Consider the following 25035-nt stretch of genomic DNA (forward strand, 5'->3'; position numbering starts at 1 on the left):
ACTATTTTAATACTTTTATATTTTAGGATTAAAATAGACCCATATAAATAATTGAGGATTATTTTAATCCATATGGACAATATCTTCTCTCTTACAATAATTGAGGATTAAATAATTTGTACAATCTACCTCATATTCTTCCCTTTTACTTGAAATGCATATTTGACCCAACGCATAAAGTCTATTTATTTATTAAAAGAGGTGCTATAATAAGTTTGATGTAGGAAGAGCTCCAACCAATTTTTTATATAAAGAAAGATTGATGATGTAAGATTTTACTTAATGAATAATTTCTTGCATATATGCAACATAATTTTATGTATTTATATATTTAATGCTGATATGAATTTTCATCATTTAACATGAATTTCGTTGCATAATTTTTAGCAAGAAATACTTAAATCTTGATTAAAAGTCATAAAATACTTTGATTTCGTTAAATTGATCCACTTGACGAAGTGGACCCAACGATACCAAAATTGATTTGATATGAGTCAAATCATATCCAGATTAAGTCATTAAATCACCTTTGGAGGCATTTCGAGCATGGTTGGAATATCAAACATGTATTGAATATGGGTTATAGTCAAATCGAGCGTGACGAGTCAAATCCAATGAGCTCGATGTTGCTCAATTATGACATCATTAAAATAATTAAATGACCACTGACTACCATCTAATGAGGAAGTTTCCTCACAGTGGTGTTCGATTAGGGTAGTTTGGATTCATTTCTTATTTTCAATTTAGGCTTTATAAATAGAGTTCTACCCTCATATCGAAAAGGGGACTAGACCATGTGTCAGAGGAAAACTAGAGCCTCGAGATAAGAGAGCTGAAGTTAGGTATTCTGCACAGACGATCCGATGAACATTTCCAACTCGCGCCTCCTATTGACCATTGCTCGTTAGTTGTCGGAAAAATCTGCACATATGCAAAGACCATGACAATGAGTTCTTCTGCGCACAAACGTTATAATTTAAGAAATGATGTAACCTTTTCCCATATGTGGAACATGAAAATGTATATGTAATTACAAACTTATAGTGAAACATTTCAGCTAAGTCATACACTGAGATTTTTTCCCCTTTTGAGTTTTCCACATAAGAACTTCTTGCATCTTTACTAGATGTTTTTTTATTTAAGTGTGTTTTGAATTCTAATATATTGCTATTACTAATAATGTTAAGACAATAATTCATTAGTCTACCACTACAAATATTCTATTACGTATCAAATACCTCAATATTTATTTGTATAACATAAAATCTTTAATATCACATTAAAATATCATTAATATATTTTTTAATTCAGATATATATTTTGATCTAATTATGATATCAAAGCATTATATATAAATATTAAATTTTAGGCATTCCAAATACAAGTTTATAAGAGTTTTGCGATATGTATTTAAATTCGGAAATTTATAAGAGTTGTGCTGGACCCGCCACAGAGCACCGGACATACGTACAAATTTGCCTGCGGAAACCCCTAAACCCTTTCCCCTTTGGAGCTCGCTATGGCGAAATCCGATCACGGCATCCTAAAATCCGTCGAACTTCGCCTCCTTCGATGCACAATCTCCGGTGATCTCCTTCCTTCCTCATGTTCTCCATCGCCCAACCCGGAAAACCGTCTTGATGTTCTAACACATGAACTACTCGGCGCCATTGAATGCGGGGACTACGCGGCGGCACTTTCCTCAGATGCTGCACGGCTTGTTTTCAGCTTCGTGAACTTATGGGATTTCGAAGATTCAACCGCTTCCGCTGCCATGTTCTATGGCGAAGTTGAAAAGAGCATCGACGCCTTTCTCTCTGATGGCGCCGCCGAGGAGCCCTGGCTGCGGGTTCTCGAGGAGGGGTTTGATGCGAACACGGAGCATAGAGTTGCGATGGTGCTTTGCCTTGGAGTTGCAGCCCTTCTAGCTTTCCTGCAGCAGAACGTGACCGGGTGAGTCCGATGGATATTTTCATGTCAAGAGTAATTTTCAGTTTTGTGAATTGCTATAGTAAGTGGCATAGTAAAAGTATCGCAATTTGATTTGTAGTTCTCACATACCAAGTATCGAACTAGTTGAGATTTATTAATAGTGTAGTATAATAATTTAGAGTTGATGTACTTTTGATAGAGCGAGGGATTGTCTTAGCCACCTTCAGTGTGTGTTGATTGTCATTTTAATGTAGAAGCTTGTAATTTCAACTCCATAAAAAATACATGGCATTGAATCTATTAAATTTCTTAAACTTTCAATGAAATATTTGAAGTTGGTTGAATCCATCGTATCATCTTCATTTTATTTTTTATTTTTTGATAATTTGATGCCATGTTCTACTTGGGTGCTTATCAATTTGCAATTCATTATCTTGAATTTCTTGAGAACATCTTTTGAGTAAGATTCTTATCTGATGATGATGCCTCCATAATTTTGTTTTACTTTTATCTCAAGTAACTAGAACATAAGTCTAATATTGTCATATTGAATTATTGCACTGTGATTTATTTGAACTCTTTGCATATGTGTAAATTTTTCCCTATAAAGGTAAGATCATCTACATACAAGCAAAGAAGTTATCTATATTATCATGAATTTTCATAAAGAGGGCTTTAAACAAGGCCATTTTGTTTGAAGTAGTAATCAACCATTGCATTCTTGTTGTGCTGATTTTAGGTCCTATAAAACTTTTTTCTTTCAAATTTATAAACTTTTGCTTCACGGACTCTTTTAAAATATCCCACACGTTGCTCTAGATTGTTTTGCTTACATGCCATCATAAAGCCCATAAACTTATTAATGGACATGGACTTTGGTCGTTTGAATATTTAATAATTATTTAAATGTGTTTAAGTTTGTATTTAAAGAGCATAAAATTTTTCTTATTACTCTAAAATCCTCCAAATGTTCTCCATTATTTCATAGTTGATTAACCACTATCTGCACCTATGAATTAGTTCTCCATGTTCTTTGCCTCCTTTATTTGCAACCTTCAAATTCAATCTAGAATGTTTGAAGTCAAACTTTCTTTATTTTTTTCACACATTTGTATTCCTTTTGAAGTTTGTTTTTGCTTGATATGAAGTAGATGTGCTTAACACCTTATCAGAATTAACTATATGTAATGCTTGGTGTATGAAGAAGAGTCTTCAAAGAGTCCCTGTGGGCCACTGGTATTTTATTTATCATCTGTTGAATTACATGTCTTCAAAACACTTTTCATTAAAGGTCTCATGAACTCAGCCTAGGCCACATAATTTTTATTTTGTCAAATAAATTTTATTTGGATTTTATTACTTAATCAATCACTACTCTCATGCCTTTTCTCCTATTGGTTTTAAGTAGCTCTTTTTCCATGAAGAGACTACTTATCATTGCAGGGACATCTTGCTAATATATCATTGGTAGTACAACAGGTTAACCCAATTCCCAAATATATTGGTATCCAAACATGTCTTCATTTGGATAGTAAAATTCTTTTAGTTATCTTTCGTGAGATGAAATCCTTGTTGGTTCATGCCACTCACCACCTTTTTAACGAATCTTTCTTTGATGCCCATTTTGATTAACATTTTGTGTCAAGGATAGAGGAAGAATCTCTCTAGCTTTTTTTAAAATATTTACCCTTTAATTGGGCTGCACAAAATTACAAGACAAAAGACCTATTTATGTTAGCACATAGTGAGTTCTAAATTCTCGTTAAACACATATTTCAAATATCTCTTACCATTTAAATTGTTCCTCGAACATCTAGAGACTTCCTCGTCAAATTTTATATTAGAATTTTCTAGATGCTCCAAGATAATGACATTAATTTTTGATTTATTTTTCAAATGGAGCAATGCTTGCAAATTCCATGACTATCTTAAGAGTTTATCTAATTTATTTGCTTGAAGTTAGAAAGCATATTTTGAAAAATTGTGCGTTTAGTAGATTTTGTTATTTGGCTGGAAATATTTTGAACTTAAAAAACATATTGAAAATCCCTAATAAATGATGATTTTATTTTAATATTCATAATGAGTGAAAGTTAAATCATTGGTTTCAAAAACATGTTCTCTAGTTTGAAATAGTCAGATGATTCCCATGACGTTTTTTTGAGTTTGGGCTAAAGTAGAATGAAGTAGGCTTTGATACATTGGTGATCAAATCATTTTCAATCCAAAGTTTGTTTATAAGAGAGATCTTTGTATTATTTCACTTAAATATTTTTCACGCATTGTTCTTGCCCAGTGATGCTCTCATGTGCCATAAGAATCATCCATTCCTGTATGAGTCTAGATTGACGAACATTGCATCATTTAAAACAAAATCTTTCTTGGCTATGCTAAAAGACCGAAAGATTCCTAGGAGATACAAACTGTATTGATCACTTTTATCTTTGTCTGATCATTGATTAAGATACTAGTTTTTAGGGATTGCATACCAAAAGGAAATAAATTTTCTTCTAATACATCAGTGGTCAAATTTTTTCTCAAGTCATTAAGTTTTAGGGCCAACCGTTTGTAGTTTCAGGCCAACTTATCTTAACCAATCCAAGTTGACTAAACCTAACGTTCTCGTGAGCTTAAACACTTTGTTTTGCATATATTTCAACTTATTTGCTCTATTAGTTTAGATTTGCCTTTTGTTTTCTTAAATTTAATTTGTATTAGTATTATTATTATGTTCAGTAAGATTGTATTTCTTTTAACCTTGGATTTGATTTGTGTGGTGTTCTATTTCATGCATTAGGCCTGTTGGAAACTTTTCTCCTTTTCCTCTGCTATTCCAACACTTTGGGGAAGATGGGAATGTTGGAAATGGTGGAGAATGGGATTCATGGGCTTGGAGTCAACTTACGTCTGTGGGTTGTGATTTGCTGGGGAAATTTTCCATTTTGCAGGTTTGTGCTTTTAGTTCTGACAATAGAAGTATTTACTATCCCCATCACTTCCCATTGTTTTCTTATTGCTGCTAAAATTTGTTAAGAGGATTGACACTCGTGCTTTACATCTATGTGTCAGGGGTACATGTATTTTTTTTTGCTTTTTCTTATTTATGCTTCACTACTAAATTATGCACGGCATGGCAGCAATTTATTGAAGCTTTTAAAGCCATCCAATCACTTCTTAACTAAAGGTTTAACCAATGCAATCTAATGAAAAGTAATATGGGGTACAACAATCTAAAATCAAAAAATGCTGTAAGATAAGCACAGAGTGAAGAGTTTAAGGACATGGTTGAGACGTTAAGTGTGCTAAACAATATTCATTAAGGCAAAGAATTGAAGAAGAAATCATGGTAAGAAAAAAATATGTTAAGAAACTGAAGTAATGCATAAAGCACAATTTTGCTGCTTTGTGGTGGTTAAAAAAAAAAAAATGTCATTGCTATAGTTCACTTCCAAAAAAAATGTCATTGCTATAGTTCACTTCCACCTCAGAATACAGAGATTAAAAAACAAAGAAAATGAGAACTATTTTACTTACTGGCACTCAAGTCCCTACTGATTAGACTTGAAAGGAATCCATGTTAGAATATTCTATGAGAAGTTTTTTATTTTCCTGTATGCATTGAAGCGTAGAAACAACTTGAGCATCCTTTCTGAGAAAATTTAGTTTGAAGCAAATTCAAGGTGCTCGAATTAGTGGTATATAATGTTGGTTGCTTATAAGAATTTATGCATAGTGTGGCTATTAAAAATTTCTCGATTTAGGACTATTATACATATTAGTAAGGACAGAACAAATGTCTATGATAGACTTGAGGGCCATTTTTGTCTTTTTCTCAAGGGCACATGAAAAAATACTTTAATGCCGCGGCGAGCCTCTTCGCGGTCTTGAAAGTCACATTGTTGATCCTTATGTCCTATAAACTTTTGTTTCTTTTTAGTTTACATCTAGTTTTGCACTTTGCTGGTGTTGATAGCACTTAATAATTAAATAATTTACATTGTTGTAAGATTTGTCTTTGTTTGGTATACATTGGAACATCTTATTAATTGCTTGCTTGCAGTACCTTGAGTATGCAAAGGTAACATTAATGAAGATAAAAGAATTCTGCTCAAATTCGGCCAAGACTACATCTTGGTGGTTATGTAGGCTATTTCTTCTTCAACAAAGAGTTTTGGATGATTTGTCGTCATCATTGTACAATCTTCTGCAAATATTTAAGAATGAAGTCTTATCTCAATTTGGTGAGATGAAGAATGTTGTTGATTATTGGGGTACAATGTTGAATGAAAAAGAAGCTATGACAATAGCATCCATGGGGCAAATAGAAGCAGGGATTCTAGAATATCATTATGGCAGAATTGATTCATCGAGGTATTTTCGTCAGCGCTTTTAATTTTTCTATACTTTTTTAACAAAAAAATAAATTTATTGCTAATGAGGGCGACATTTTACCCATTTTTTGGGAATGTGTGTCATGGCTATCAGCTCAAGCCTAAACTTGTTTCTCTGGATCCAAAATTAAGGCGAACATATAGTAGTTTAATTGTGATTTAATAAATTTCTCCAAATTTTTAGAATTTTCTCCACCCATTGTACTCTCGAGTTATCTTTTTAATAATGGTTTTAACTTTATGATCAAAGTCTCTTCAATTTATCTATATTTTCTTACATAATTGATTAGCAATGTTTAGACCTATCACACATAGAAATCACTTTAGCTTCTAAACCTATTAAATTTTTTTATCAAATTTTTAATAACTAAAAGTAAACATGATAAACTTCCTCTTCTAATTCTAGGCACCCTATTTATCTTCTAAGTTGTCTTTGTTGAGAAAGATGGACAAGCAAAAGTGATTTTTCTCTTATTGCTTATAGTTAATAGATAGATGTCATTATAAGTACACTATTCTAGGGAGAAAAAGAAAAACTAGCCAACACTCAAAAGGGAAGAACATATGCATCTTTACACCTTTGGCTAAATTTGCATTTAGAATCAATGGATCTCCTAATATATTTTTAAACATATTTGAATCCAAAGGGAGTTATTTAGTCCTTCAATGCAGTCATATATCATTTGGGACCTCCTAAGCTTTTGGAACTTTCTTTTTTAGCCATCTAAGACGTCTGCACCATCTCTTAAGTTGGAGTATAAATGGTTTCCTTTTCTAGTTCGAAAAGATTTTAATAAATAATTTGCACTATTAGGTTCCTCGATAAAGAATCTTGCAAGTTTACTTTATAAGGTTTCATAAGGCATGCAAATTAGAATTTTTCTTGCTTCTGTAAAAAATGCCTTTCACTGTTGATATATTTTGTTTTGTAACTTTTGTCATGTTCTATTGATTATGATTGATGTCTATTATTGACTTGTTGTCAGCATAAGGTTTCATGGGATCTTTCACTTAATTCTTAACCATCCATGCTAATTTTTTCGGCTAATTATTTCATAATCTTCTTAGGTCTTTGCTCTGAGTTCAAATTCATATTTACACCTGACCACCTTAATTTTATTTTGTAATTTTCTTTTTTATCAAAATTTCACTTGGAGATGTGCAGTAAGTAGATGTTGATGTTCTATCCACTTTATAAAATGCTTAAAGGACATGTTTGCAGACTTCTAATTTGAGCTCATTATTTCTTTTAAGTAAGTTTTTTTCTTGAATTACCGTTCAAGTAGTGTAGCATCTGATAGGTAGTTTGCAGATGTAGTTCTCTTGGATCATGTATGAATTGACTAATCACTTTTACTGAGTATGCAATATTTGGTTGGGTATGGGCTATACACACACACACACACACATATATATATATATATATATATATATATATGAAAATTTCAACCATTCTCTGAAACATTTCCCTATTAATTGCTGGTTCTTTTGCTTCTCTGAATTTTTGATTTGGCTCAATAGATGTTGCTATAGTTTTGCATCGTAGCTTTCTAAATTCCTTCAATTCATGCGCTACATATCTCAAAAGTGAGATAAAAATGCCCTATTTTGTATAGGAGACTTTAATTCCAAGAAAATGCTTTAATTTCCTGTGCACTTTCTCTTCAATTTTTTCGATCATAAATTGTTCTAGACATTGTTATTCCCCTTTCTCATTTTTGTTACTGATCCAATCAACATGTACAAATATGGTTCTTACTCCCCCAATATATGAATGTTTAATGATGGGAATATATTCTCCTTGAATTTGTAGATATCATGTTCCTTTCATTACCATATCAAACCTCCCAACTCATGCTCTAAGTTATTGCGTTAACTTGTATAATGCTTTATTTATTTTACACTATTTGTTAATTGTTCCAGTTCCTTCAATTCCGAGAAAAGTTCCCATATAAATTTATTGGTTTAGGTCTCCATATGAGAAAGTTTTCATCGCAAAATCTTGTTGAGTTTGCCAATTAAAATGGGCTTCCATATATTATAAAATTCTCATGTTGTTTAGTTTTGTCTTCAAGGCAAAAGTTTTTTGGTAATTAATTCCTTGTTTTTGGGCGGTAACCTTTAACAATCAATTTTTCTTCCAAAATGGCCATTAAGTCTCGTATACAAAGGTAAAATCACATTTACGACCAATTACATACTTCAGTTTAGGTTGATTAACAACCTCCTGTGCATAAATTTTTTTCTTTAATGCATTGATATATTTTTTTGTTGTATTTTTCATTCCTTTCATAATATTGTTCCATATAAAATTTTTGGAATAGTGTAGACTCACATTGTAAGTTCTATTGTGTGTGTATAGAGTTGGTTAAGAGACACATATTGGGATAATGGATACAAAGGTTATTTTGCATAGGATTTGTGATACCAGAGTTTAACCAGCACCGGGAAAAATAAATAGTATTATTGAAATAGGGAATTACAACGATATAATTGAAATAGGAAATAATGACAAACACGACACACAAACTCAACTAGGGTTGTATCCCAAAGGGCTGGTGGTCTTTTATGTAGGTTGGAAGGTTATTAGGTGGACTAGAAGTGGTGGTAGCCAGTCAGAATGGGTAGGATGGAGTGTTAGAGCGTGGCAGCTGCATCAGGGAGGGGTTTATGTGCGGTGGTTGAGGGGTCGACAACAAGTAGGGGCGGTTGGAACGGCTGTGTACTGCAGTAAACAACAAAGGGGGAGGGCGGCAACAAGTAAAGATGACTAGGACAAGAAGACCACAAAACTGGAGATGGTAAGGGGCGGTAGGGAAGGTTGACGGCTGCAGGAAAGAATAAATGAGGGGTTGGAATTAGTGTTGTAAATGAACCGAGCTTGAGTGAGCCCAAGCTTAGCTCGTGTTTGACTCGTTTGAAATTGCTCTTGAATAGTGTGTTCATCTTCGACGTGATTTACATATTTTGTTTGTGTTCAACTTGTATTCGTTTCAAAATTGGCTCGTTTAAATTAATTATAAAAATAGATGTAGGGTTTTGGATTTGAACCTGGACCATTCATATGCAATAGAAGACGTATAATCACTTGACATAAGTTGTGATTTAAACATAGATATAAATATATAATATATTATTATATAAATAATATTTATTTTTTTTATTTCAAGCTAAAACAAGTTTAACACGATCGAACAAAGGGTTGTTTGTGTTTGACTCATTTATAATTCGATCTTAAAAAAATTGTTTGTGTTCAACTCACTTAATTAACGAACAATTTAAACACGAGCTACTTCACAGGCCGAACACGAGCTGTACACGAATAATGAGCTTTTTTGACAGCCCTAGCTGGAATAGAGATTGTAGCAAAGAGGAAGGCCTGGAACACAACGACGATAAAAATGGAAGGTTGTAACAACAATGTCAATGAAGCGGAAGGGCTGGAACAACGACAAATGCGAAGATGGACTGGGATAACAATGACAACAAAAAAGATGGAGAGGAAGGCAATGATGACGACTGGAATTGGAAAAGCAAGTGTGAATAATTATTTGGGGTTGCTGCAACAGTAACAAATGACTTCTATGTGGGAAGGATGCGATGGGGTAGTGGCAAGAAAGTCATCACATTAGGAGCGAGTTACAGCCGGAACACCACTCGATCCTCAGATACAACCCTAAAAGGAAGAAATAGAGACATCAATAGTTGTCCTTAACAAAATTTACAATAAAACTGACCTAGAACACCACAACAACAACCTATATAAACCTAGGGTAACTTAAAACTAGGGCCTGCTCCAGTTGGGCGACAATCCCACATAGAGGAAGGATCGGTCTGTCGTCAGGGCTTCCCTTCTGAATCAGTCGAAGTCTTGCTGTTGTTTTTGCGTCCAGTCCAAGGCCTGAGGTTCCTTGGTCGAATTCGTGCCTGGCGTGATTTTGTGCCCATTCGCGAACACTATCATAGCCTTTGAGGGTTGGGGAGCTTTAACCTCATCTGTCGAAGCTTCTGGCTTCTCATAGTATGATGTCAGGTTGGGCACTTTTAAGGCGGTAGAACTGCTATAACTTCCTCGTATGTCGATCCTGTAGGCGTTGATATTTCAAAGCACATCCCGAAGTTATAAGTATCCATCGTTCTTTGCCACAATGTGAGCTTAAGCTGTATATAGACATGGATTTTCACAAAGTAACTCAAAGCATTGATTTTGTGATTTGTTTCTTCCACTTGTACTCGGCTGGGCGACTTGATAAAAAAATTTGTCTTGAGGACTTAACTCTCGAATGAAATTCGTGGCTTGTTGGATAAATCTCAATAAAAATCACTCAGGCAGGGACCTTTCTCTAGATGGACCTGTATCCCATTGCATGATGTTCTTTCCCACAATGCTCCTAACCGATTTTCAACACCATGATTCATCCCCTTGTCTAGCAATCTATCAATGGGTGCACCGCTAAACTGAATTTAATATCCAAATGACTTCATTTGATCTTTCAGAATTTGCTCAAAAGCTTCTTATTTCTATGATGTTGAATCTCTCTCAGTAGAAGCAACTGGAGAGGTAGGCTATATATTTGAAAATTCTGAAATTCTCTTAGTCGGGATTTCCCCGTGTATGGTGTGGGTTTCTCAACCTCACGACCTTCTTGGACAACCACTTATTTATGTTGGAGGCTCTCTCATGGGATCAACTTGAATGACGTGCATATCTCCCTCGTGAATTGGAAGCCAATATTCCTTCTTTGGGTCCTTCCTACTATAGTGTCAGTGTCAACTATGTCCTCGTTCAATTCTTTAACTACTTCCTGCTCAGTGAAAGAGACCATACTCTAGTTTGGGCAAATTGATGCATTGTGTCCTAAACTGTGGCTCTTGACATACTTCTTGGTTGGGACATATTTGGGAATGATGGTTGGCTCCACATGTTTGCCATTCTGAATTAGTTTCTCAGGTGGGGTTGGCTTGGATTCTCAATTGGGTTTACTCTTGCTGCTTGATCTTGGGATTGAACTCTGATTGTAAGATGTGATGGTCACCCGATGATGTTTTTTTGAGAACATGTCTCTTCTGTAATGAATGGTTGGTACTTGCGCTTCATCTCTCATTTTATCTTGTGGACCACATAATGATTTTGTTATTTCCTTCTTGCTGACGGAGGTGCTTCAAAATTTTCCACCACAAAAACACGCTATTCTGTAAGTTGGCGGCAACTAGCTTTACCATTTTATTTGACAGGACATTCTGGTACTCAAAGACACATTCCACTGCTTGGAGCCACTTAATGAACTCGTCCGGATCTATGTCACTGTCAAATTATGACAAGTCACTCTGCACTCCAAAATTTTGGTTTTTCCTCTAATATTCCATCTTAAATTTCTGGGATATTGGTTCTTCATCACTGAAAACTGCTCTGTTGAAGGGATTCACTTCATTCTGAGGTGAGGGGCTGATTTGACAACCCTATGATAGGATTAGGTTTAAGCTAGCTATGATACAAAATGATATCGGAATTTAAGTAACAACAATGGGAAAAACAAATACTACTACTGAAATTAAATTGAGAATTATAACCAGTTAACTGAAATAGGAAATAATGACAAACACAATACATAAACTCAACTATGGTTGTATCCCAAAAGGTTGGTGGTCCGTTATGTAGGTTGGATGGTGTTAGGTGGATTGGAAGTGATGGTAAGTGGTTGGAATGGGTAGGATGGGGTTTTTGAGGGTGGCGATTGCAATAGAGAGGGATTTCTGTGTCGTGGGTGAGGGAGTGGCAGCGAGTAGGGGCCGCTGGAAAGGCAGCAGACTGTAGGACACAGCATGGGGGAGGGCGACAACATTTAAAGACGGCTAGGATAGCAAGGCAACAACAACAAAAGATGGTAAGAGGTTATTGGGAAGGTTGAAGACTATAAGAAACAATAAAGGAGGGTTGGAATAGCAATGGAAGCAAAGAGGGGTTGGAATAGCTGTGACAATGAAGATGGAGGGCTTGAACAACGATGAAAGCAAAGATGAATGGCAACGACTACTGCGAAGATGGAGGTTTGGGACAATGATGACAGCGAAGCGGAGGGAGAGGAAGGCGATGGAGGCGGTTGGATTTGCAGAAAAACAACCGGCAACAATTGTTCAAGTTGTCTGTGGCAATAATGAGTGACAAGGAGTGACGTGGGAAGGATGTAGAGGGGTAGAGGAAATATAATCTCAACATTAGGAACTAGATACAGTCGGAACTCCACTTGATTCTCGAACACAACCTTAAAAGGGAGAAACAAAGACTTCGACGGCTGTCGCAAATAAAACTCATGACTATACTGACCTAAAAAACCACAACAATAACCTATATAGACCTAGAGTAACTTAGGATTGGGCCCCCTTCAGTTGGGCTGCAATACCGCATAGTGGAAGGATTGGCCGGCTCTCAGGGCTTCCTATCTGAACCGGCTAAAGCCTTGCTTTAGTGCCCTCTCCAAGGTCTATAACTCCGGCGTCCGGTTCGCGCCTGACACGATTTTGGGCCCAACAGCAGACGCCCGTGTCATTTTGACACTTTTTCAACAACAATGAGAAGATAAATGTCCCTATTTGATGGAGTTTAATAGATTGCTTGTGAAAATGAAGCTTAGAATTTCAGTATTTTCATTAATATGGTATATGGTGGTATTTTGAACTTGTTAGGCTGTTACATTTCTTCTTATGTACGACTAGGGAAATTTATAGCCATAAATCCAAATAGATTGTAGAGTAATGGAAGCGGGCATAGTTACCGTTACAAATATTGGTTCAAAGAAATACTAAATGGCATTAGGAATACTTTCTTCTCGGGAGGACAAATATGGAGCCAAAAGTAATTCAAGTGAGTCAAAAAATGATTCATCAAAATTCTAAACTTTTAATAAGTGAAATGTCTCCCTTTGTTAAAACTATGAAATATGATTTATTTTCAAAATAGATTATACTTGTTGAAATGATAATGCTTGAGTGGTACATGATAAATGGTTACTTATCTTTTCAGCAGCATCATTTTATTGAGATGTGTTCATGCAAATATTTCATGAATACCTTTCTTTTATAAGTAAGATGCTAAGAATGGATCGAAGCAATTTTTAAAATTTCTGACCTAAACTTTTTATTTTTTACTTAAAAAATGATTCTAAACCGTGTGGCGATGAACTTTTTGATATGAAAATAATTGTCAATTTAATTTAATATAAGAGGTGTATAATTTTGATTTTAAAAGTAACATGTTTTAATTTTCAAAAAATGAGACCAAATAGATTTCATTAGTCTAATAATTTGCATAATCATGTCTGATACCGCGAATGCTATACTTTCCCGAATGATAAGTGTATATCTCGACAATAGACATAATCTTGCAAACTAAGAGATTTGTGACATCCGTTTCACCTGCTAATCTTTTGTGTATGACCGACAAGTTTCCCTACCTAATATAAAGATTAGGTAGGGTTTATTTTATCTTGGTTCCAAGTTCCCTATAGATGCACGCTCTATAGTTAATTATATCACAACTGATCGATGTCACTTGTGAAACCTCTCGATAATGATTAGAGATATTAGTCTTTAAGAATTCAAGGTTGTGGTTTACACGGTAGGACACAAAATATCAAGTGGGAAAGGACCAAATGGGAAAAATTCTTTCAGGAGTCCAAAGGAAAGAAAAGGAAGAGACGTCACAGATTTTGAGGAGAAACCTCAGTGACTTCCTCAACTATCTTATTGTATGACTGCGTTTTGGAGACAATGTTATTTAATTATTCAATCCTGCTAATTTTATTATTTAAGACGTACATCCGCATAATACCCTATTATGCAAATAGCCCGCAGAGATAGGAGGGTTTACGCCGTACCGAACGACAATCTCATAACCAGAGACGAGTTAGGACTTATGCTGCACAATATGATTGCACATGAGCCTAAAGTGGGTGTGATGATACGTCGCGTTGGGCGAGTTATCTTGAAGTTATATGGGTTGTTATTTAGACTAAGGAGAGAGATTGCTGAAGAAAATTCTTTTGTTGCTCGCTCCAAGCTCCTGACTGTGCTACCCACGAAGTTGGCTTTGAGCCTCTGGCTATATTAGTAGCTCCAAAGTTTAAAGGTTTGAGGTTTGACCATGTATGTTTTAATCTTTCGGGGTTTGTGGTTATTGTTGTTGTTTTTGTTTTGCATGTAAAGTAAATAAGTGTAGTTAAGGAAATACTGTGAAGTAAATAAAAGAACTGCAGTGCATAAAATAAAATGCGTTCCTAGATTTTTGTTACCGTTGCATGGTTAGTTCATATAACATAATATAATTTGCAGGGAATTTAAATAAATTGTAGAAAAAGAAAGAAAACAAGAATTCTAGTGTAAAAGTAGACAAAACGAGTTGTAACACAAACATACAAAACAAAACTCGTGGTCACATATAGAAGACCGGAGCTGGGTGTAAGTAATCGGTGAAGGTGGGGCTCAAAGCTCTATTGTTTGCTTCCCAACCTTGGGTAAGAGCTACCAGCCCGACAATCTACAGAAGTCGGTCCTTAACTTTAATTCAAGTGACCAGCCGTGAACCTTTATAAGTTTTACCGAAATTCTTTGATTTTTAATGAAAAAGTTGTTGTTTAGATTTACATGCAGAGTTCACTTTAACAGATAAAGAAAATTTTGTTTTTATTTTTTTAAATATTTTGTATAGTAGTGTAGTCCACAGACTAATTACTCTAGTCAGGCTAGGACTACTGGCGACTTAAGAGCATCAGAGACAATAATCTTACCAAGAGTTGGCGAATAGTATCATCGGTTCTTATCTTCTCCCCCCATTGAAGGTCCTTAAGGTAAGCGATACTATTATAATAATCCCACTTCATACCCTCATTTAAGCACACATAAGCATTATTGTCATCGCCCTCGCCACCTAGGCCCTAGACTTAGCTAATCCGGTGATCCATATGTGGTATTAACAAATGTCCCTAATTACCAGAAGAATTTGAGTGTAATATTCAAGCTCAAATCCCTCTGCATTGAGTTTCACTGTTGGTTAAGCCATTGCGGGAATTTCACTATTTGATTTAATTAAGGAAGTCATAAATCACATCTTGGTGTATCATCGTGTTTAGTGTTTCAATCAATTTGTGAATTAAGGCCAAATGCTTAGTTTCATTGTTCATTTGAAAATTAGGTAAATGAACTCTCACTTAGGGTGTGCTCATAAAATCTAGGAAGCCTACACGTTAACCTATGCTTGAAGTGATTTAAGGTGTCTTACTCTCAATTAAGTTTTTTTTTTCATACTAATCATCAAATATATTTTAGTGTTTTTCAAATAATTAAATCAGAAATTCTCAATTTTGACTTAATCATTTAACAAGAAAAAAATAAAACAAAAGAAAAGAGAAGACCGACCCACTTCTAAAACTAACAAAACTAAGGCAGAAAACAACAAGTGAATTGACCTAAAAACGTTTAAGGTTTTTCAACAACTGTAATTAAATCAACCCACAAGAAGAGTGTTTAAATCTACCCTTAGACCGTGTTTTGATTGGCTCAAAATAGTAACATTTAAAGTTTTCAAATCAGCATGTGAATCAACGCTTAAATTATGCCAAAACCTTTCTGATATCAGCCCCAAACAACACTTTAAATCACTCCAAATCAACAGTTTTAAAAGCCCCAAACATCACTTCTTCTGCATATTCCATCACTTTTAATGCCCTAAACAACAAATGAAACATTCTCAAAAGAGTCTCAAAACGACAAATTAAAAATCCCAAATCTCTCTCCAAAGCAATAATTTACAGTACTCCAAACAGTTAGAGTATTGAACAAGCGCAACCCCCAAGAAATAAGTAATCAGTTTTGAACAGTAAGCATATGTGACCATATGTTACCAACATTAAACATTTCCTAAATTGGCAAATATAGGGAGCAAAGACAACAATTACGAACACCAATCCACCTTAACATCTCATTAAAAATACCACCCTCAATTTCCTCCATGAAAGCGTTCACATACGTACCTGACGACTCTTAAGTATTTACATATATAGCCCTTACATATATACCATCTAGATTTTCATACCACAAAGGATTTAACTCCATTTCATGCATAGGGTCAGGTGGTATGTGTGGAAGAATTGAAGTTTAGGTGTTGGATATGTAAATATATATAAATTGTATATCATGTATGTAAATTTTCCAATATTTTAAGGAGAAACCATCACAACAAATTATGATCCAAATTTAAGCACCTTCTACAAAATCAACTTAAACTCAAGAAGTTCAGCCTCATGTTTACCCAATAGACCCTCTAGTTCCTCTAAGTGAACATCTAATTGCAAAGTTGGGCGAGCCAAAATTGCAAGGCTGGCCTCATTTATCTGATCACTTTTATATGCATGCCAATAATTACCAAGTAAATAGAGGTTATGAGCTAATCACAAGCATCGTAGAATAGTTGCCATGAATAATAAAATCGATTAATAGTGTTGGGGGGAACAAAAGAAACAAAAGAAACCATTGAAACCTTTTTTGAGGTGGCTGGAAATGGAAGTTAGCTTTGTATTGTTTGCTTAAGATGGAGAAGGGGCCTTCTGAATCTTGTGGCTTGGACAGCAGAAAGAGGAGGAAGCTCCGCTCGTGGCTCAAAAGATCAGAGGAGAAGAACAAAAATTGGGGGCTTCGCTTGTGTGAGGAAGCTGAGCGCTGGTGTTTCAGTCGAGAGCTGTTGGGGTTTGCAAGTGAGAGAATCGAGAGAGAGGCTCTTGGGCTTCAGGCGTGGAGTGGAGAGGGAAGTGTCGCGCTTTGGTACGGGAGTCGAGCGAGGAGGGAGGCAAGGGCTTTGGTGCGAGCGTGAGAGGGAGACGAGCGGGGATGCCGAGAGAGGCTCTGGACGAGCGGGAGAGGGAGGCGAGGGCTTTGGCACAAAGAGGGGAGACGAGCGAGATCTGTCGAGAGAGGGGTCTTCTGAGTAAGGAAGAGAAGGCGAGGCAGGCGAGTCTCGAGCGGGGGTCTTCGGCGCAAGGGGAAGTCAAGCGAGGGCTTCGGTGCAGGGAGGAGTCAAGCGAGGGAGTTTTGATGCAGGGAGGAGTTAAGCGAGGGCTTCGGTGCAGGTAGGAGTCAAGTGAGGGATTTTCATTGCAGAGGGGAGGAGTCGAGTGAGGGCTTCAGTGCAGGGAGGTGTCGAGGGAGGGAGTTTCGGTGCAGAGGGGACTCGAGCGGGTGAGTCTTGAGCAGAAGAGGTGAAGAGGAGAAGAGACGAGCGCGAGAAGAAGAGGGGGGTGGGGGTGGCGAATGACAGGAAGGTGAAGTCCGTTGAATTGTATAGTCGTAGAATTCAAAGTGGATGTTTTGCGAGATTATGTGGAGAATTAAATGAATTCCATTCATGCAGCCGACTCAGTTGGAAAATCTTAACTCCTAATTACATTCAATTAAGATGAGATCAAATGACTCATTTGAAATTTAAAATTTTGAAATTCAAAACTAATTAGCTTTTGTTCAGCCCTTGTCCAACCCGAATTGAACTTGGGTTGAGCCTGAACCCGCACTCCCTAATTAAAAATTTGTGTGCATCGATTTTCTTGGCATCCACCCGCGCGCGGAACCATATCAATATTGGTGTCATTCTTAGCTAAAGTCGACATCCTGAACGCGTACGCGTGTGTGGTTTGTTTTGTCATCCGGGGCTATCCGAACGAGTTCGTTGACGGTCGGGTCAAAAATGTGTCAACTTCAATTTTCTTTAAATTTTAGCTTGTGACGTATCGTTTTGAAATTTGATTTTGGTTTAATTGACGACGCGATGTATGTGAGTGTCAGTGACGTGAATTGCTAGGTTTACGCGAGTTGAATGTGTGAATTGCAGTGTTTGCGTTGCCGAGTCATGGAGAGTTGACCTATGGCCGTCTGATCCTGTAAGAACTCATTTTTTGGGTCATCTACATGTTAGTCCTTAACCCTTGCAACTAAGAGTCGAGTGCTTGGGACTACGCATGCGAGGTCTTCACAAAAATGGGTCAAGAAGTGGTTCGAAGTTCTATGGGTGGTGGGCTCCATTACTAGTCTGTTAGGATGATCAATAAGGAACTTCTAAAGCTAGATCATGTGTTCTTGTAGTAGGAGACTAAGACCTCACTGAAAATGAGGTTAACACCGTGAAGTTGAAGATAGGGATATTATTGCTAAGATTAAAATTTTGTTTAATCTAGAATATCTATAGCACATTTGTCAATTAAGTAGACATGCCATCGAGCTCTTAAAATATTGAGATTGTGGTTGGTCCCATATATCATTATGGATTAATTTAAAATAATGCGAACTTTTATTACTAAAAGGAAAATGTACATTAATGTGCTTTGGTAGTTCGTAAACCTCATTATGAAAAACTGTTATATTTAATCCTTTCAAAAGAGGAATTTTTATTATTTAAATAGGATGGTTGACCAAGTTAAAAGTGATGAAATCCAATGAAATCTTTGTTTGAAGAACAAATAATTGATCATGATAATATTATTGAGACTTTATTTTGAATTAGTTTTTGTTTCAATATAGAGTTTGTCTCTTTCATTAGTAAGTTCAATCATCCTCCTCATATTTTGGTTCTGAAAAAAACAATTAAAAGTACAAAAAATTGAAAAATGTCTTGGATCTTTTATGAGCTGTTGACTTGTTGGATTGAAATATGGTTTGTTGACAATCTTGGTTCGTGAAGGATATTTATGAGTAAGAGAGGGCGTTGAAAGTATTTCTCCTGTTCTTGCAATTATAACAAGAAAATAAATGTATTGTATTGTTTTATGAGAGTGCTGAGAATCCATTTAAGCCATCTCGTTGGAGCATCAATAATTCCTTATACCTTATATTTTGTTTTCTTCCCACCATTGTTAAAGCATTAAAGTTTAAGCGTGGCTTGAGGCTGAGTCAATTTCTCCTTCTATTTTTTCAATGCACATAAAACGGCCATGTATTGCATATGCTAGCTTCAACTATCATATAAATAGTTTACATTTACGAAAGAACTGCTGTTTTGTGCTTTCAAATCCAACCAACGATTATGCTTCCATTATTATTGTGAAAGACTTTTGTCAAATATTTTGATTCTCTGGTTCTGCCTTTTGAAAATTCCACTAAAGAGTTTTGCACTACTCAACATACGATTTTTCTTTTTGATTGGCATATCTCATTGCAGGCCTCTTTTTCCTAACATCTTTTATGGGCTTCTTCTGCTCAAATGGAATATGCCATTGATTATAAATAATGCGATCTTTTTTACAGGTTGCATCTTGCACATGCTGCAGAGACATCTGGAACGGATATTTCTGTTATAGGAATTCTTGGCTATCGGACAATTCATCAGGTGCCTTCTATAGTATGCTAATAGTTTAAGTTTTATGTTCTTTTAATTTTTTTCATCATCATCAACATCTGATATTTGTAAGGCAACTAAATTGTTTTTTATGTAGGTGGATGCAAAGCCTCAATTAGTACTTATTACTAAAGGTCAGCAAGCAAAGGGTAATAGAAACTTAGAATCATTCTCTCAGGAGCAAAATGATGGTCAAAAAATGCTGGATCGACAAGGGAGGTATGGTGTTGGAAACACTACTGGATTATCAGCGGTGCAGTCAGATGATCATTCATGCAAAAATAGGTTGGATTTTGAATCTAATGGACAGCACGAATGTGATATTTTGATGGCCCCGAGATTGATCCAAGATGCAACTACTGTAGGAGCTAATGGAGAATCTGCTATCATTGGCAAGGGGGCGGTGTTAACTTTAATCCAACAAGCCATCGTATTAGCACAGTGTCTTCATCTTCAAAGAACCAAGCGTGATGATGAGTTGTCAAGTACGCTGCTATTTTTTGAATTGGTTTTTACTAGCATATTTGTCTCACGTTCTTGCTAAAATTTGTTTGATGCTTCCCATGTCCTGTCCAATACCAGGCAATATTTATTCCTTGCAATGCTTAACATCTTTGTGCTCGTGCGTGCGCATTTGAATTAGCTTTACCACCAAAAGCAGGATATGAGAAGTTTCACTTTCCTGTTGGATAATCAAATTTGCTTTTTAAATGTTGTTTCTCTAACTTCAAACACTAAAATTGAAGTGCTATTTCCTCTCATTTATTGGCAATCTTATGGGCTAATTATCTTCAGATAATTTCTACATATGGCTCTTCTTGAATTTAGTAGAAAATGAAACGGCTACTTTTGGCTTTAAACAAAAGAAAAAAGAAAAGGGTACGCTTGTCCTTTCAAATTTAGGGCATGTTATCCTAATATTTTTCTAGACTGCATATCATCCTTTTCACTGCTAATTATATTCCTAGAAGTTGAGTTTTCATGGTGTTATGCACAACAAATTGTCTGCAGTGTGATCATTCCTATGATATTCTAAAGGATGAATTCTGTCTAACAAGTATTTCATGTCCTGATCTAATGTTGTTTGATATGTGCAAACTTTTGAGATATATTCAATATTAGTCAGACCAATTCGATTTTTCATACACATAATATTATGGTGTTTGATTGGCTGTGTGAACTTGTTATCTTTGAATGCAATGCAATTTTCATTGTATTCTGCTTTCAACTTTCTTTCTTATTCTCCTAATAATTTCTGCTGTTAATCTTAGTTTTTAACTTCTAAAATGCAGATTAAGGAAAATAAAAAAGAGTCGTTTTTTATTTAATGGTTTTAACCTCAAGGTTTTGTATTTAAATTCCTTGTAAATGTCTCATTTTTTCCTTTTCTGAATTTTATTATTTTTACTGTCATGCCATGTTTAGGGTGGGAAATGGCTCCGTACATAGAAGCTGTTGATTCTCAAGCCCCGTCTAATTACATTGTAAGTATAAACATTTCTCGTTATAAATCTTCTTTGCTAAAATATTTAGTACTTTATTAAAGAAATATCATCTCTGTAGGGCTTTGTTTCTTTTTGTCCTGGCATTACTTTTAATGTTTATGTATTTTTTTGAGTGGTTGTGGCTTTGGCACACAGAGAGAGAGAGAGAGAGATGTGTGTGTGGGTGTGTGGTGGGGGTGGGGTTTGGGCGCGTCGGGGGGGCGTTGTTTGGGTGGGGTTTGGTGTTAAGGTGCTTGGTTTGCTTCCAGATCCCCAGTTTAATTAACAATAATTGGGTGATGCCTACTTGTGATTGTTTGATGTATCTTCTATTCGTTGTGAACCAATAAATCTGCTCAATTTATGAGAATATTATGAGGTGTTGGCAGCTGGAATGAAGCCATGCTGTCTCAGGAAGTTGTTGGAATTGGGATTTGGCATGGAATTTGACTATCTTGAAGGTTTGTCAGGATATTGAAGGCAGGTATATAACATTTTATCGTTGAAGTTGTGCTGTCTGATCTTTTATCATAGGAGCGCTGAACTCCAAGCTTCCTTAATCGCTCATAATTGCAAGAAAATGGTCCTCTCTTCTAGCAATGTGAGCTCAAAAAGTTGCTTTAGAAAAAGCTCTTTGGTTTTATGTAAGTGGTGTGGCATTTCATACTTTTAACTGAGTTCAGACTAAGTGATTGGGGATTAGATGGAAAAAACTACATGTTCCTATTTTTTGCTTCCAACCAATGATTACCAATCTGGCTTTTTTTTTCATTTCAATGAGACATTGGCACTTAACTTGCAACCAAGTAGGCAGTAGCTATGCGCATTCGTATTTCTTGGATTTTATGACGAGGACTTGCTTATATTGCAAGTTTTAGTGTAATTTTGTCTTTGACTCCTGGAATGCAAGGGAGATAAAAGTGAGAATACGATAAAATACTAACATTATATCATTTGGGAGGCTAGCTGTTTTATTTTTTAAATAAAATTTTTACTATCAGTTAATGAGAAGAGTAAAGCATCAAGTGTAAAAAAATGTTAATTGAAAATTGTTGACCTCATTTTTAGTGAGGTCTTAGTTTCCTACTTCCAGAACCCAAAATCTAGCTTTAGGGGTTCCTTGTTGACCATTCTAGCGGACTAGTAATTGAGTCCACCTCCCGCACGAGTGGTTCCAAGCACTTAACTTCTAGTTGCAAGGGCTAAGGACCAACATGTAGAGGGTCCGAAAATGAGTTCCTATAGGATCAAATGGCCTGAGGTGAACTTTTTTTGTGACTCGAATACTCGCGAACGCCGCATTTCATGCATTCGCGAATGCCGCATTTCATGCACTCGCTACACCACGCACGAAGTTGACATTTTTAGCCCGACCGCCGGCAAACTTGTCTGGACGACCCCGGATGGTGAAACGGACCACGCCGATGCGTCCGGAACGTCAACTTTAGCTAGGAAGGACACCCGTAATACTAGGGTTACATGCACGCGCAAATGACACAGAAATCATTCTTTTAGCGGGACGCGGGCCCGAACTCAACTCAGGTTCAACTCGAATTCGATTCACTGGACTCGAGCCTAAACAAGAGTTAAGCAATTTGAATTTCAAATTTCAAATGAATTATTTAATCAGCCTTAATGAAATTTAATTAGGAGCTCTTATATGCCAAATAAAACTCCTCCCCCATTGGAAATTCATTAATTCCGCGCCAATATCCCGTAACGTTCCTTTGCAATTCCCCAGATACAAGATCCCACTGAAAGCATTCGGCCTCCCCCTTCCTCAGAACGAGATTCGACTCCATCTTCCTCTGTCGACGAGATTCGGCTCTTCTCCTCAGCATCGAGTCTCGACCGCTCAATCCCTCACGCCTCTCCTCTTGCATCGGAGCTCCCATTCGCTCTTCCGCTGTAGTCACCTGCCGGCTTCTTCTCTTCCCCGCGCCAAACAGTCGCTCCGTTCGAACTTGCCTCCCTCCTCTTCTGCATCGAAGCCCTTGACACCTCCCGCCTGTGCACTGAAGTCCTCGCTCACCTCTTCTTCGCCCTATCGAAGCTCTCCTCCTCTCTGGGAACAGAAACCCCGCACTCCTCTCTGAACCGAAGTCACTCGCCTATTCCCTGCACCGAAGTTCGCATACTCCCTGTACCGAAGCTTCGCTCGCCTCTCTCTCGCTCACGAAAAATCTCGCTCACCGTTCCTAGCATCAAAATCGCTCGATCCTGCTCTCCCTTTGCGCTTAACAGCTCCTTTCTCCCGCTCGCCCTCCTCCTCGCGCCTGCTTCTTCGCTCGCAGTCCCGCTCTCAAGAGATCCCACTCGCACTCGCCAGCTCCTCTCTCCCGCTCACCCTCGTCGGCTTCCTTCCCGCTTGCCTCTCTTGTCTCGATCGAAGCCCCGTTCGCCTCTCGTCCGCACCGAAGTCACTGGCTTCTCCTCTGCACGAAGCCGCTTACCCTTCTCGTATACGTCTGATTCGCCTCCCCCTGCTCTCTATAGAACATCTTCGTTCTCTTTCGAATCTCTCTGTGTCGATCGTCTGCCACACTTCGATCGTCTGCCACACTTGGACGCGCAGGTTTGAACTCCCTGATCTTACCTTCTACTTTGATTATTCCTTTCAGTTCACCACAAACCTTTTATCGAAGTATTTGGTTCTAACAATTGAAACTTTTTGAGCTTATTGCATGCTACTACTACTGTTCTCAAACTCTTGCTATATCAATTACTCCTCTGCATATTTCATGTGAGTTGACCTGACATTAGAGGTAATTTTAATGATGTCTTTTTTCTGTTCTTAATACCTGAACATTTTATTTGCGCTTGATAATATTCCAATCTTAATGTTATCTTCTGAAAATGAATTGCATGGTTAAAAGGCTGGTGGCGATTGAAATCTTTTTACCATTGCGGAGTCTTTCTCTTATCGAAATTGTGAAGATCCTTATGTTGATTAAATGAGTTTGCTTTCCTGGAGTTTGCTTTTTGCTTTCCTGAATCGATTGTTTGGATAAGAAGAATTACATACATACTATGCAATTCATATGTATTTACATATCCAGTACCCAAGTCTTGGAAACAACCTGTATGTCAATCATATGTACTTGTATGCCTAATACTTAAGCTTTGTTTTACATACATGCCACTCAATTGCTATGTGCTTGCATATCTACCACACTTGTGTGCTTGCATATCTACCACATTGGCTTCAATTTTTACGTGCATACCATACAATGCTTATATTCTCTGCATATGTGGAACCTAAGCTTTATGGTTACACCACTCTGATCTGTAATTCTACGAAAGAGGTACTCTTATTTCTTAATGTGATATGTATATTTTCATGCTTAGGATTTATATGCTGTTTTGGAAATAATTTGGGCACCATTTTGGAGCAATTTCGTTAATATTTTGGGGTGCTTTTGCTTGTTGATCTAGAGAGGCTTACACAATGTTTTGATGCAAATTTAAGGTTTGATTTTAATGCACTGTTTTGGAGCCACTTTAAGTGCCAATTGAACTGATTTTGTGCACTGTCTTGGAACAAACTTAAGCACTCTTCTCGAGAGTCTATTTAATTACGGTTGTTGAGAGATTTTAATTTTTTTTTAGGATTGATTCACTTGCTTTTTTTTTTTTTTTTTTTTTTTGTTTTTAAGTGGGTCACCACTTGTTTGAAAGTGGATCAACCTTCTCTTTTTGTTCGTTTTGTTATTTTTGTCCAGTGGTTAAGTCATAAAGATGGGGATTGATGATTTAATTAATTGGAAGATATAAAAAACCTTTAATCACCTTAAGCATAAGTTAAAGAGTAGGCTTCCTAGATTTTAGGACCTTAGGACCACACCCTAGGTGAGAG

At 36.6% G+C, this 25035-nt stretch overlaps 1 protein-coding gene across 3 annotated transcripts in view; it reads left to right on the forward strand.

Moving 5' to 3' along the window:
- Positions 1-1443: 1443 nt before the first annotated feature.
- Positions 1444-25035, forward strand: part of LOC110025593 (tetratricopeptide repeat protein 27 homolog) — a 55329-nt gene continuing 31737 nt past the window's right edge. For 2 of the 3 annotated variants that reach the window (XR_002294133.1, XM_020726152.1), the window contains exons 1-6: positions 1444-1953; positions 4730-4880; positions 5993-6303; positions 19605-19686; positions 19793-20180; positions 21121-21179. Coding sequence is in view for 2 of the 3 variants with exons in the window: in XM_020726152.1 (XP_020581811.1) it covers positions 1520-1953; positions 4730-4880; positions 5993-6303; positions 19605-19686; positions 19793-20180; positions 21121-21179 (1425 nt within the window). In the remaining variant the exon portion in view is untranslated. The remainder of the gene's footprint in view (positions 1954-4729; positions 4881-5992; positions 6304-19604; positions 19687-19792; positions 20181-21120; positions 21180-25035) is intronic. The other variant, XM_020726153.1, reaches the window with a different exon arrangement.

The sequence above is a fragment of the Phalaenopsis equestris genome, unplaced genomic scaffold (assembly GCF_001263595.1).
Source record: "Phalaenopsis equestris unplaced genomic scaffold, ASM126359v1 Scaffold000309, whole genome shotgun sequence".
NCBI lineage: Eukaryota > Viridiplantae > Streptophyta > Magnoliopsida > Asparagales > Orchidaceae > Phalaenopsis > Phalaenopsis equestris.